General features: G+C 49.7%; 1 protein-coding gene across 3 annotated transcripts in view; it reads right to left on the bottom strand.

Annotated features, from left to right (window-relative positions):
• The window catches only part of ADAMTS16 (ADAM metallopeptidase with thrombospondin type 1 motif 16), a 150,348-nt gene that overhangs the window by 83,742 nt on the left and 51,510 nt on the right, over positions 1-15,096 (bottom strand). For all 3 annotated transcript variants that reach the window (XM_059173597.1, XM_059173595.1, XM_059173596.1), the window contains exons 9-10: positions 8,018-8,155; positions 22-175 (exon numbers count right to left, since the gene is read on the bottom strand). In XM_059173597.1, coding sequence (XP_059029580.1) covers positions 22-175; positions 8,018-8,155 — 292 coding nt within the window. The remainder of the gene's footprint in view (positions 1-21; positions 176-8,017; positions 8,156-15,096) is intronic.

The raw sequence follows: 15,096 nt of genomic DNA, 5'->3' as shown, positions 1-15,096 counted from the left end.
CACTGGCCAATAATCACTTGCCTTTTTAAAATCCAGCATGCAGAGCTTGGCTTTCTCTCCAAACTGCCACTTGCACTGAGTGTTGGCGTCGTATAACTCTCCCGGCAACTTCTCGGGGTACTGGTACTCCTTTACCGGCTTCGGCTCATCGGCGAGGCACAGCGCTTGGGCGGTGCTGAAATGCACAGGACACAGGGCTGCTGGTGACTCTGCGAGGCTTACCAGAGACGCACGTCCGCGAGGCCAGGCTGTTCTGCAACCTGACAACACTCCCCGCACAGAGAGGAGGGGGCCTTCTTCCCCCAGGGTCCCACAGGACATCTACCCCCACTCTATTTAAATACCGGGGCCACATTTCCCGAGACTGCTCAATGCATTTCACCTTTTCCAGGAAGGTGATTTGTTCTTCACGAGATTCCTCAAGCTTATCGTGGGGAAAAGGGAGACGGACTAGCTCAGCAGACGTTCAGCGTGAGAAGCACCGGCCGCCAACTTTGGGTCCATTCCTTGCCACGGACAATCAGAGGTTGGAAGTGGGAACGGTGTGAGACTAGCCCAACCCACCTATCTCCAAGACAGAGGTTTTCTTTCTTTCTTTTCCTCCTCTGCCCTTCTCCCCTCTCCCCGCCCCCACGTTCCTTCCCGGGGCCAGGGGCCACCTGCACACCAGCTCACAGCCTCCAGAGGTTCCCCTGGAGCACAGCAACAGTTCCCACCAGCAACACTCCACACAGGCTAATTTCTGACGAGGTTCCCAAGTCAAGAAGGAGATTAACTCTGCTTAAGTTCACTCGATGATGACTAAAGACCACATAATGATGCCTTCCTTCCACAAATAAGGCATTCCCTTCCCCAGCAGGGATAGGCAGAGTTATAAATTTTGCATTCACAGGGAGGGCAAACAGCATTTGCACATAGCAACTAAATCTTGCTTGCAGATTTCAATAAGCCAGAAAAATCTCCTTTGCATTTGCAAAACAGTGAGTGACCGCAGACCTGCCGCGGACCCCTGCACTTTTCTCTGTGGGGCTGCCCACCTTGACTGGCAACACTCTGGCCTCAGTCTGCACCATCCCATCTCAGATTCCACTGCCTTTGGGTCCACTCAGGCATGACTTTGATTCACAGTCACCCACGAAACACAAGAGTGGCCCCGGCTACAGTAGAAGGGACATCAGTTCTATGTAAAAGGAGGTCAGAAGCTTTTCAGAGCACACTGAGAAGTAGAGATTAAATCAACTGATGGGGAAGTGTGAAGAGCAGGAACTGGGTCACTGTGGATGTCCAACAGATGACCTGTCTGTCACGGCCACTGTGATCATACCGCAAAGGAATATTTTTAAGTAAGGAAAAAAATGATGAAAAGCATAATTAGCATGTCAAGACACGATCTAGCAATTTTGGAATTCCATCGGACCTTTCTCTGATGGATCGCAAATGATGTCTTCATAGGAGTTCGGTGTTCCCCATTATGTCCCCAAGGCTACGTCAGGATAGCACTGATCCCCATCCTCTGGACAGGAAACCAGGAAAAGTCAGCCAAACTGACTGGCCCCAGCAAGAGACTGAAAACTAAAACAGGTTCACAGGTTCAGGAATTTTTATAGTTTGTGTAAATGTAGAAGCACAGGCACGAGGACAAGGTTTTCATCCAGCCAAGAAAAATGCCCTGCACAGACTGGGAACCTGGAAGAAGCTGGGAGCCCACCAGGAGATGCAGGAGCACACCTGCTGCTGGGATGAGCGGGTCGGCCCCATCGGGCGTCACCTTTGAAGGGCAGCAACTCCCCATGTGGGTCTTAGCCCGGTGCTCCAGGTTAGGTTCCTGCTTGGGTATGTCTGCTCCTCCCCCCACTGCCCGAGCGGGCTCACGGCCAGGCGCAGCACCAATGGGGCAGGTGTGAGAAAACCCCATGGTGTGGATAGAGAAAGGAAAAGCCACTGGACAAAGAATCCACTAGCATCCACAGGGGCGAAGCATGTTTGGATTGTGTGGCATGCCCCAGACGAAAGCAGCCAGGTGGCCTGCATGTGGGAAGCCAAGTGATAACGCTCATAGGAGATTACATGGAAGAATGTATCTGTGACTCTGGGGTAAGCGGAGATTTTTTTTTTTTAATCAACAGCCCACAAAAAGTACTAACCCTAAAGCCAAAAATATGGATTAATTTGGACTCCATTACAAAAAGGGGAAGTTCTCTTACCCAAAGACACCTTTAGAAATGGAGACATCAAGCCATAGAGTGACAGAAGATACTTGCATAATATGTATTTTCCATATGGGACAAAGTATTCAGAATACATAGGTCCATCAAGAGACAAGAAAAAATAATTAAAAAGCCTGATTCTGAAAAATTCACAGGAGATTAAAAAAAAAAAAAACTTCACTCAAGATTATTCCAGTGACCATTAACATGTAAAAGGACATTCGTTCTCTTTAATGGCCACCTTGGTATGCTACTACCCACCAGTGAGATGGCTAAAATGGAGAAGACTGACAGGACCAAGTCTTGGCGAGGGTTCAGAGCAGTGGGAGCACTCGTAACGGTGGGCATGTGACTTCGCGCAGCCACTCAGGGAGTTGTCTAGGGTGTCTCCTGACGCTGCAGACTACATAACCATGACCCTAGAGTTCCAGTCCTACAGATAATCAGAGACCAAAACAATATGCAGACATTTCTTAAATAGCCCCAAATTGGAATCTCAAATGCCTATCACCAGCAGAATGGACTCATGAGCTGTAGCATATTCACGCAATTAAAAATAAGTAAATGATGTTATATTTGTATGCAGCAACAAGGATGCATCCCATCATCGTGATACTTAGCCGAAGAGCACAGACACAGAGTAGTATGTAACTCATGATTCTGGTCATAGAAAGTTCAGAAACAGGCAAAACTAGTCTGTGGTGCCCTGGGTCAAGAGCAAGGTCATCTCTGGGGAGGAGGGAGATGCTGATGAGTGGGAGCACAGGTTCTGGGCTGTTCACTGCTCTGTAGCTTTTTATAAACATAGTTTTCCTATCCGTCACCTCAGATCCTTAGGTCTGTGAACATTGTGTCGTGAGAACATTTTTTTTTTTTTTTTTTTTTTTTTTTTTTTTTAAGGAGCCCAGTGTGAGGCTCAAACTCACAGCGCTGACATCAAGACCTGAGCTGAGATCAAGAGTCAGAAGCTTAAGGGACTGAACCACCGGGTGCTCCAAGAGATCTTGTAAGATCTACTCTCCTAGCAACTTTCAAACACAGAATACAGCTCTGTTCGCAGTCACCGTGCTGTACGGGGGAGCCCCCAGGAGCCGCTCAACTGAGAACGGCAGGACTGTACGTGTGACTGTACGTGTGACCGGCTTCACCGGCACCCCATGCCCCACCGTGGCACCTACTACTCTTTGTTGCTATGAGCTTGATTCAGATTCCACATATAAGTGGAAACGCACAGTTTGTCTTTCTCTGACTGACCTCACTTAGCATCACGCCCTCAAGGTCCATCCACACTACCAAAAATGGCAGGATTTCCTTCTTTCACATGGCTGAGTAATATTCAGTGCGTGTGTGTGTGTGTGTTTGTGTGCGTGTGTGTGTCATGTGTGTGCGTGTGTGTGTGTCGTGTGTGTGTGTCGTGTGTGTGTGTCGTGTGTGTGCGTGTGTGTGTGTGTGCGTATGTGTGTATGAATGAAATGAAATGTGTTCTTCCCTTTACACCCCAAAACATGCTTCATGGGCTCTCAGGTCAGGTCAGATTTTCTCATTCACAGAGGTGCTATGGGCTGGGGCAGGTGATCCAGGCGCCCCTCAAACTCCTGGTCTCCAGCGATGGTCCCTTTTCTCATGGACTGACACAGATTCATGGGGTCAGAGGGAAGGCACCCTCACTGGACTGTGAATACCGTGATTCAAATTTTTAAAAAGTGAATTGAGGATGAGTCCCTGTTGTCATTAAATTAAAATAATGAGCTAAACTTTCCCTAGTCCTAGGCCTCCGGGACACAGCATGAGTAAACAGGATGAGGTCTGTGTCAGGTCCTCGGAAATGACACATGGCCTCACTGACTCGATTCATGAATTTACTCCGAACACGGTCTGTCCTTGACTACCAGCTATGGAGAAGTGTTGGGCTGACAACTTCAGACCAACTGAGCTCCTTCTGTAAATACATTTTTTCCACGTACCAAAGGCAAGGCTGCTCAAAAAGGAAAGTGGGGTCATCTTTAGAGGTTGGCCACTTAGCCTGACTCATTGTTGGGATCGCGTCCAAAGAGCAGCCTGATTGGTGGAGGACATAATGGGATTGTGGCTACGTGGAGCTCGGGAAGTCGGCAAACATGTCCAAGAAGACAGTCTCCGGCTCATTAAACCGAGGAGATGTCCCTGCTGACACAGCACAGACATGGCTGATTCGTGACTGGCCATCCCAAGGGAACAAAAGCTTGAGTGACTTTGACAGCAGGAGGCTCTCCTGGAAAATTTAATATTTCAAGGGAACAAATTTGTGAGCATGGATAATCTTGCATTTCTGCTTATAGCTATGTGGTCCAGCAAAATTATCAAAGTTCTTGAAAATAAAAATTTATGACTGAATGGCCACACAAGGGTCTCACTGACTGACACAAAAACAAATGAGCGCACTTGAGCCGACATTGAACCGTCCCGGGATCCCAGAGCAAATACATCTCTGAACCACACTCTTGGCAAACCCTCTTAGGGCCCTGGTCTGATTCAGAGCTCACAGCCCATATCTAATGTCATCAAAACAAGTGCTCTCTAAGCACATAACTATTTTCTTTCCACAAGTTCTCCCATAGTCCTTGGCAGCTGAGAAACGATCTGAACTCTCATGATGCTGATCCGCACTGTGCACCCGCGCGCTGACCCGCACTGTGCACCCGCGTGCTGCGTCCCCTGCTCTCCACATCGTCTGGGCCCATTTCAAAAAAGTTGAAAGTGTTTCTCTTCGCAAAAACCATGAAGATGAAAAAGCAGTAAAAATTGTGAGGGGTGCCTGGCTTGGACGGCAGATCTCTGGCTGCTAAGCTGGTGGTCCGTGGGGGCTGCCAATCTGTTTTCCCTCCGCCAGCACCAGTGGGTCCAGCGTGAGTCCCAGACCTTGTGCTACACCTCCACCCATGCTCCCTGTACAGTTGCCGGCATCTTCTGTGGCAAAAGCAGGAGAGAGACAAGCGGACAAGCATGTGCTCCTGGTGTCTGGGACCGGCCTGGGGTGGACTCACGCTCGCGTGGGGGCCAGAGGAGGGTGGCAGGGGCCAGGGGAGTCATCAGGAGACATGGTTAGCGTGCACACAGATAACTAGGATACAGACTGGAGGTACTTTCTACCCATGTTTTTACTTCTGTGTCTATCAATACTCATAAGCACTCGCTGTGTGACGCGTAATTGGTTACAGACATGTAGGGCATGTTTCATGTAGCAGACAGACAGCAGAGCGTTCTGTAAAAATACAGGATGCATACAGAATATAGAGAAATGTGTCTATCAGTGCATGCTCTTGGATGAACCTACAGTTCTGTTTCCTTTCTAAAAGATTTTATTTATTTATTTGAGAGAGAGGGAGAAAGCGCATGCACAGAGGGAGAGTGAGGGGGAAGCAGGCTCTCCGCTGAGCAGGGAGCCTGACTCGGGATTCAGTTCCAGGACCCTGGGGTCATGACCAGAGCTGAAGGCGGATGACCAACCCACTGAAACCACCCAGGCGCCCCTGTAGTTCTGTTTAGATATATAAAGATTCAGTTTCATTGGTTTTCAATAATTCTATGCTGGCAAAAGCCTCACTTTCCTTGAAATATTGGAAATGTTAATATAAATGGATTTGATCTCCTTTCTTGCTTTCTTTCTAGAAAGACCCTTGCCCAAATTCAAGCTTCAATATCACAGCCAAAGCCTGTACTCTAAGACTGATACACTTGTATGTTTTTTCCTTGTTCTTCATTTTCTATTTTCATTTGGTTTTCATCTTCATCCCACTGTCAATTCTAGCTGTTTTGTTTTGTTTTGTTTTTAAAGAGGGAGAGCAGCTGGTCCTTTCACAGGGGGACAGGGCAGAGGGAGAGACAGAATCCCAAGCAGGCTCCCCGCCCAGCGCAGAGCCCAGCTGGGGGCTCGGTCTCGGGATCCTGAGAGCAAGAACAGGGCACAATCAAGAGTCCCACTCATAACCAAATGAGCCACCCGGGCGCCCCTAATTATTTTTCGTTTTCTTGTCATAATCTCTCCAAACTCTTAAAGTTAGGTGGTTTGGTGTGTCAGCTTGTCCAAGAATGTGTCACTGACACAACAGTGCTACCTCTCGTGCTTCCCTCGATGAACCCCAGAAACGTGAGTGCACTGCATGGAGAATGAGCCATGGCGGCCCGTTTCATGCCAGCACGGACACGTTTTGGGAAGAAGGAAGCACATGCTTTGTACCTCCTTGGCAAGGATCAGTGGATTACGGAGAGGCAGCGTGTCTGTCAGGCCAGAGAGTGCGTACAGCGCGTCACCGAGATGGGTGTCCTCCCTTTTGAGTGAAAGCAGTTCTCCTTTTCAGGGCCGGGGAAACCAGAATGTTCCCAAAGGGACAAAAGTGGAAAGGGGTGTGTCCTTGATAGGGCACAGTGCATCACAGGAGCCACGGCGGGGGCCCAGGAGAGCCACTCGGGAGCGAAGAGGAGGAACGTGGGGGCTCCGGCGGGCGCGCACCCACGGGGTCGGCCGCGCACCCATGGAGTCGGCCGCGCACCCACGGTGTCGGCTGCGCACCCACGGGGTCGGCCGTGCCCAGCCACCGGTGCTGCATCTCAGAGAGAAGTCACCTTCACAGAGTTAAAGCTACTTACTAAACAAATGCTGTTTCTCATCTTTTTCATATTCAGAGCAAGTCAGTTTGCTAAGGGAAAAACAAAATTACAAGCTCTGATTTCAGCAGAACTGCTTTTCCTGGGCTGTTTGCGTCCAGGCTTCTTGGGACCAGTGGGGAGAGGCTAGAGCCAGGCTCCTGGAAGCCTAGACTGCACTCTCCGATTCGGGGGACCCGCGTGCCCATGACTTCCCCTGTGGCAGCCAGGGGCTGCACACGGGGACACACGGGCCTCTCTTCACCCCACATGTCCTTTTCCTTCAGAGCACACGGTAGACGACGTTCCTGACCCAGCCCTGGCGCGTGGGCTGCCAGCGGAGTCCTTGTTGCCAGGAACACAGTCCTGTCCTGCATGCCCTCCCCGGCCCTCTCCTCGCCTGGGACCCGTGGGCTGCTCTGCACGACCAGCTCCTACAAGAGGAAGCGGCTGCAGGACGGAAGGATTGGGGCTCTGTGTGACCACACGCATCAGGCTTGCTGACCCACGGGGGAGCGCGATACCTGTCAGAAATAAGGTTAGGGTCGGCAGCTGAAACCAAACTCCAAACTCAGCATCCTTGAGACTTGGGGGACAGTCCGCCTTACTAATAGAACTAAGGCCACTTTGTAAAGTCCCTTCTTTCTCTAAAAAGTTCAAAATCCACTGTCTGATTTTTCAGGGGGTCAAATCCTATCTCTCCACAGTGTCCCAGATCCTAAATAAATTAGTGCTATAATGAAAATTTAAAAATAAACCAGGCTAAAGTTTCCCCTCCTAGTAAGAAATGCACTTTGTGGAAAAGAAAAGAAAAAATCCCCGAGTTACATGTGCTTCCCAACTGTGTGCACGGTAGGTCTTCCTACTCAAGAATAAAAAACGTTTAGTCACAAAAGTGAGAATTTAAAACAACTAAATGTTAGTGACAGATACTTTGATTTGGGCTGTATCTTGGGTTTCCTTTGAGTCTAAAGGTCAGACAATGTCGGATTCAGCCTGCAGGACTTGGTGCCCTAAGGAAGTGTTTGGCAAACTTCTTGGCCAAGGAAACGTCTCAAGACACCTTCAAATGGGAACCATGTTGGGAAGTCACAGCCAAGCCAGGGCTGCTTGGACAGAATCAGGCCGCCCAGGCAGGGAGCAGCAGAGACATTCAGAGACACACATCCAGGTCCGGGAGTTCATACCTTAAGAATTTCTGCAGGTACTGGCGGCTGCAGGGTGACCAGGAGAAGACCCCATTGCGTCCTGCCAACGTGGGGGACATGATGTTGCCCTCAGACTTTTTGCACACGTTCCCTTCTCCATCATGGACCATACCAAAGCTGCACGAGAGAGAAATGGGTCTTTCAAAACCAAGAACAGTATCAATGGCCTAGGAGACCCCAGCCAACAGGTGTCAGTATGTGAACTTCTCCAAGTCTGCATACCAGTCAGACAGAAGGAAGACGTCTGCCCAGCCAGGCTGTGGAGCAGAGCCACACGTTCACAGAGCTTTCCTGAAGAATGACCATTCGGTCACTTGGAGCGTGCATCCAAATGTCTGCTAAGGGCTCATGTTTTAATTACAGAAAGACATTTCAAGCGGGGCGTGGAGGGCAGGTCTCTTGATCTTGACTGATGAAGCCGACCGGTATTCCGTCTGCTCTCGCGTCTCTACACCCTTCTCTGCTCACCAGGGATTTTCAGAATTTCCAGGTGTTTGTCAGAAACATAAACACAGGCTCCTCAGGTGCGTCTGATGCCTCCCACGGCTGGAGAACAGACTACCTGTTACAGCTCCCTGTGGGGCTGACTCTCTGTCCCCAGCCTCACCAAGGGCTGCCCCACCCCCTGCCAGGCCTGCACTGCTCAGGGCTGTCCCAGATGCATAGTGTTTGACCACACTCCCTATGCCCCTTTGGAGGAAGAAGCTCCATGAAGCCCCTCGCTCCCTTTAACTGCAAGAAGCGTTGGAAGCTACAACTGTTCCTTCTGCCTCCAAACCAGACCACTCTGGGTTCCAGCCCTAGCTGAGCAAAGGCGGCCATCTCAAGCCGCAGTGGCTCTTGAGGTACTTACTAGTGTCCTTTACAGATGTTCCAACTGGTAACCCCGTCACCATCACTAGAGAAAACGCTAGCCCTACACCTGTAAGCATGCCACAAACTGAGTTGCTACATCTCTCCGCCAAGTCAGCTGCTTCTTCTTGACTGCCCAGAGCTTCGGCTGTAGGAGCATCTCACACCGCCATCTTCATCTACCCCTGAAGAATGCAACGAATGGATTGGGAAGAATGCCTGGGGGTCTGGGAGTTCTCTGTGACCCTGAAGACTTCCCATGAGGGCAAACATATTCTTAGAGAGTCGAGCCGTTGTTGGCCACTAGTATCTGGTACCTGCCCAATCACACAGGGTGAATTCTTAGATAATAGGGCTCCATATGAGTGGGTGCAGAGCAAAGGGGAGGGCCAGGGGCCAAGCAAAGAAAAGCAGGAGAGTTATTGGGTCTGGGAACGATCTGCCACCAAGAATCCCATGAGACAAGGCAGGGCGGCAGGGACAGAAGGCTCCGAACACTGGGGAAGGGAGCTCCAACCATGGGCCAGGGAATCTGTACTTGCTGCTGAGGCTGAACACCCATTTTCCCCACCGCACCGGCTAGCTTATGGAGATCTAATAGTATCAGTAAAAATACCAACTCACACTTGTAGGCACCCACTAGTGTTCAAACAGGCTATTAAACACATTATCTGTATTTTCTAACTTAAGCCTCCCTAAAAGCTGATAAGGCAGGGAGAATATCACGACAGCATGACTGAGGGCTGGAGAGAGCCGTGAGCACTGTCTCAGAGTCAGAGCTGTGACCTGACACTCCGACATCGGAGTCCAGGCGGGACCCGGGCAAGAGCGTAACACCAGCACCACTGGAGGACGTATCCAGGGAAATCTGGCACGCAAACACTGTTGAATTTCTGCAAAATTCCTGCTTGGTACCAAGGGTGACGCAGATGGACTCATTTCGGTCTCCACCCAAACTCTGAAGTTCTATTAAAAGCAATCAATCAAGGCTGGGGTAAGCATATAGCAGAGGAAATGTGTCATGGCCATTAAAAGATTTAGACTGTAATCTCATATGGGTGGCTGCCTTGGGGAGAAAGTTGGGAAAACGAACAACCAAAGTACAGTCCCCCGCCTGGCCCTGGACTCTGCAGACAACACGCACACTGTGGTTCAGTAGGTGCCCCAGCAAATGTGCTACCACTCATCCCACATTTCTAAAGACATGAAAGCCATGATAGCCCAGTTCCGGGGCTTAAACTTTTTCATCTAAGGTGTCTTCCATGATTCTTTCTAGAATTGATTCTCAAACTCTGCTCTGTGTCCGAATAACTGAGAAACACACCACACGGTGTGCTTTCCTAAAGCCCATCTTATAGGTTTTTATATTTAGTAGCTTGGGAGTTAAGCTCTAGTATCTGGGTGCATTCTAACACAGTAAGGTGATCCTGATACCTGCCCAAATCTTGTCATGACCACATGGCAGTGAGCTGTCTTTCCAAGTAGTGTGATGCCCATATACATTGTGCTGTGATGGATGCCAGACGTTAGCATGGAAGTACCCCACAGCGGTCACATTTGAGTGCAACATTAACAAAGTCAGGGAAGGACAGACAGAGCTCATTTTGAAGATAAGGTTGGTCAGCAGAACCAAGAAATATAGTTACTACCCAAGCTGCACGATACCAGGAGTGTTCTTTGTTTCCGTGAGCCAGAATGTTCTATTCAAAGTTTCGGTCATCCCATAGGCTGAAACAGTAAATATACTGTTTTCTTTCCTCCCTACTGGCTTTTAAGTTTCTAAAGGACAGAGACCTTTCCTGTCCATGCTCAGCCCCAGGCCAGGGGCTCACAAGCCCTAACAGGTTCTTCAGTGACGTCAGTTGAATAAACAAAGTCCAACCTTCCAACGAGAACACCCACCCAAATACCCAAATGGAGGCATAATTTCAGATTAAACCAGACTTGAGAATTATGTTCAGCGTGCGATGCTTCCAGCACCTCTCCAGCACGTTCTGAGGGACTCAACTCCATCGGCACACATTCCGCCATGACTAACGATGCACCCGGAACGATGGGTGGCCACGCCTTGTTGGAGGTTGTACCGACTACTTCAGACCATGCAGACAGCAGTAGTTAAGGAAACAAGAAACCCTTCGGAGCAACCACGGGCCAGGGTCATCTGGAGAGCTACATCCCATCCTTGGCTCCATGATGGTGCCAAAGGAGGGCTGAGGTGTCGGCCTCTGATGTGGACTTTCCAAGGAGCACAATGCGGCCCCCTCGAGAGGGAGAAAGCTGGTGTGGACACTGCATCAGCTGGGTCTCAGGGGCTGGTGCAGGCCAATCAACCAGAAGAGTGGAGGCTGAAGAGGGCCTCCAGCGGGGTCTTGCCTCTTTCACAAGCTGTTGGATTGAGTCACCAGGCCTCAGTTTCCTTACCTGTATAATGGGGTAGTAAAACCTTACTCTAAAATCGCACAAAAGACCTGACACCACGCATAACACAAAGGAAAATTCAGAATTTCTATCCATTTCCTGATTCAAACGGTCTTGCTCCAATGACTCACTACCTAGATATTACTTGAATACGTATCATGCGTGTGTGCACGCACATGTACACATGTTCAAATGAAGGTCAATAGGTTTCAAGTGCTTTTTGGATACAGAAACAAAAACTCTTAGGCGGAACAATAAATAAGATTGGAAAGAAATGAGCCTTCAACCTGCTAGGGTTCCCCAGAGGGCAGTCTGACGATCCCTGGCCAGAGGATCTCTAAAGGGGCTGCTGCCTTGATTTTGCACAAGACCCCAGCATCACGGTGCCTCCCTGACCCCACTGCAGGGCTCAGGTTGGTATCAGTGCACAGCCGCATCCCAGGGAGATTTACACCTCACCATCAAACGCTCGGAAGGGCCTCTAAGCTCACCAGCCAAGCCCGCTGAAGCTAAATGTATTAGCATGTCACTTCTGTTTCTTCTGAGATTTTCTGGGACCTCTGTGTAAAGTCCCTTGCAATGCCCACAGCCCACACAGCCTGATTGGTGCACACGCTCTCTATCTTGTCCTTCCGTGAATGCTCTTAGAGGGGTGAATCCCTAGTCTCTTCATAGAACCCTTCATAGAGCCCTGCACAATGCTCTGCTGGCAGAATGGAAACTGTGCCCAGTGAACGGGTCAATACGTGTGGGAGAAGACAAGTGGCAGAACGATGGGTCACGAGTACTTCTAAGCACAGCAAATACGCTTTAATACTGTCTTGATGGTCTGAAATGATAATGCAAGTTCCGCATGTAATCCTGTGTCGTACGCCGGCAACCTCAGCTCAGTTTGTGCACCTTCCATTGTCCCTGCACACTCACACTGAGGGTCTCAGGCTCCCTTGGTTTGGCAGATGGGAACTTAGGTAAGAGAAGAAAAGGCAACACAGGCAGATGGCTGCCAGGCTGCGGGAGAACCACATGGATCTGGGACCCCAGGCCTACGGTCCTACTGCCCAAATGGCATGACTTCCTTAGTACATGGGAATTTTTCAAATGGATTCATGCCTTTCAGGGGACAGAGTCCCCAAAACCTGTAGTTCAGCACTCAGGATATCTGCGTCAGTTCTCCAGACCTGCCTCTAGCAAACCACACGTCCCACACCAAGTGATTGAATACAACTAGGAAGGTTACCCTACACCACTGACTTAGGAACAAGCCCGACTGGATCCCACGTCCTACAGGGCAACACACATCCTCACATTACGTAGTCCCAGCTCCCTCCCTCTCTGACACAAATCCAAACCCCTGTTCTTAGCGACTTCTGTGCACAGGTCTGATTTCTACACAGAAACCACAGATGTCCTGATGCGAAGTAACTCGATTCAGTAGGAGAAACTGGCCACACCTTCAGGAAGATGCTCTCGGAGGTGAAGGTCAGAAAAGCTCTGGCTGCAAGGCCTGGGGAAAAGCGTACCTCTGACCTCAGAGATATCCTCTGAACGTAAACAAACCTGAGAAAGGAAAACGGACCTCTAAAACAGGATGTTTCACAAAGTCCTAACAGATGTGGGATTACTTTCCGATTCCTAATTTGCAGAACTCGAGAAATTGGCCCCGCCTGGGTTTCATGGCCAGGCACGCAGTTGACGTTACGACGTCTGATCCATGCACAAGGACAGCTCTCCTCCAAGAAGTCACAGTTAATAAATCAATGAACCGAAGAAGTGTGTTCATTTTCAATTCAATGAAAAATCCATGGTGTTCAGTCCCTAAACCTTACACGCTTTCCCCATCTGATGTAGTTGCCACAGCAAACGACTCACTTGAAACACTCTTGGCTCATCCACCGGCTTGTCCCTGACTCACTCTGTCCGTTCCATTCGTTCACACTCGCCGAACACTCAGCACCATCTACCCTCCAGCCTGGTGGAGCAGGGAGGGGGTGTCCCCTGAGGTCTCCCCGGCTGGAGGTGCGTGTGAATCGCCCCGCAAATCCTGCAAAGCATTTGACAAACCACAGGTGATCTATGACGACCGCCGTTACTACTACTGGTAAGTGCTACGGTCACTCAGTTTGCCGCTGGACTCATGCAACTCACTGGCCTATTGCCCCCACGTACGTCCTGTTTCCTCAACAGGACAGGAAGTGACCTCACCCGTGACGGGGCGTGTTCAGAGCTCCCAGTTCCTGACCATTGCATAATGTCCTGTTCCCGCTGGGTGCTCAAGAAGGAGCTGGTAATCTTCTCCAGATGAAGTCCATGAGGAGAGGGACGCCCCTTCATCCAAGCCGACGGCCCATTTCCTTCCTCCCATCCATGGTCCCACTTAGAAGAACAGTTTTATCTTCTTTGGAAAAATGCTCTTTCCATCTAGACCCAGCCCTGGTGATGAAAGGGAATTTTAATGGACTCCTAGGACAAACTAAAAGGAGGCACTGATCCCCGCTGACACTGACAACCTGTGTCTGATGTGTCTGGTTTTACTCTGGGTAGACCAGCTGGCTGCAGCTGTGCACACCGCCAGTCCCCACCATCATGTTTTCTTAATACTGAGCTGCTCAGTCCTCGGTGCCTTAAACATTTCTTACCTGGATTGTTTAATTAAATTCAGGTATGGGTCAAGGGACAGCCAGAGCCTCATGTCGTTAACATAATGAGAGTTTTTGAAGTTTCAGCTGTGCCAGCCTATTAGAAATACAATTATGATTTAGCTGGAAGTTTCATGAAAGGTAGGGCCAATGTTCTGGGCACCGAGAAAGTCAATCATTACCTATAACGATGATGAGGTCAGAAGCTGAGTATAAGCTTCATTGTCAGGTCATCAGTTCATACAGCCAAGTCTGCAGGGCCTCACAGGGCTGTGCTACAGGCAGGTGCACGTACACAACACACACTCAGACATGTGGGGACACACGCACATGCATGCACACACACACAGATGCTCTGAACAGGACGAGAGCACACACGGCCTCATTCCATTTCTACCAAGAGATGGAGAGGTCAGCTCTACAAAACAGGAATGGCAAACACTGCGTTTTGCAGGTTTTGTGATGTGCAAGTAAATTCAGGGTGAAAGTAAAACAAAAACAAAAACAAAAACAAAAACAAAACCGAAACAAAACAAAACAAAAACCCTAGAAAAATGGTAATTCCCGGTTGTGCATTTTCTGGGAGAAACCCCAGTCCAAGGTGCTGTGTAGCAGGAAGACAGCTTCACTCCCCCTGTTCCAGCTCCTGCTGACCCAGCCGAGTCCAGGAAGCCAGCAGGCAGGCACAGCAAGGAAAAGACTCGACCTAAGGCAGCTTATAGAATGATTAGCCCAGGAAACCTTATTTAAGACTGATAACGCCAGTAAGTAATTGATAGACGGTGTTCATTCTACAGGAACAAATGGAAAACTTTCATGTAAAAAGACGCCACCAGAGACCAGCCGCCGGCTGAGGGCTGCCCATCCAGCACGGACGTCTGTCTGTGCCAACCCCAGGCTTACCACCTACCCTGATGCTGCCCTGTTATGCTGGATGCCTGGACACGTGGGCCGCAGACCAGCTCCTACCAGCTCCCACCCCTAGTCTAATCTGCACTCCCCGAACAGCTTGACACACCAATCAAAAGGCATCTACAAATTATAAAAGTGATACAAGAAGGTCACACTCCAGAGTAACTAGTGGACAAGAGAAGGCCTTCTCTCTCTCATCCCCGGTGGGAACTAAACTCGGAGCGAGATCGGCGCACAGGA

The sequence above is a fragment of the Mustela lutreola genome, chromosome 5 (assembly GCF_030435805.1).
Source record: "Mustela lutreola isolate mMusLut2 chromosome 5, mMusLut2.pri, whole genome shotgun sequence".
NCBI classification, from domain to species: domain Eukaryota; kingdom Metazoa; phylum Chordata; class Mammalia; order Carnivora; family Mustelidae; genus Mustela; species Mustela lutreola.
Note: the sequence above shows the minus strand (reverse complement) of the source record. Positions and strands in the feature narration are given on the sequence as shown.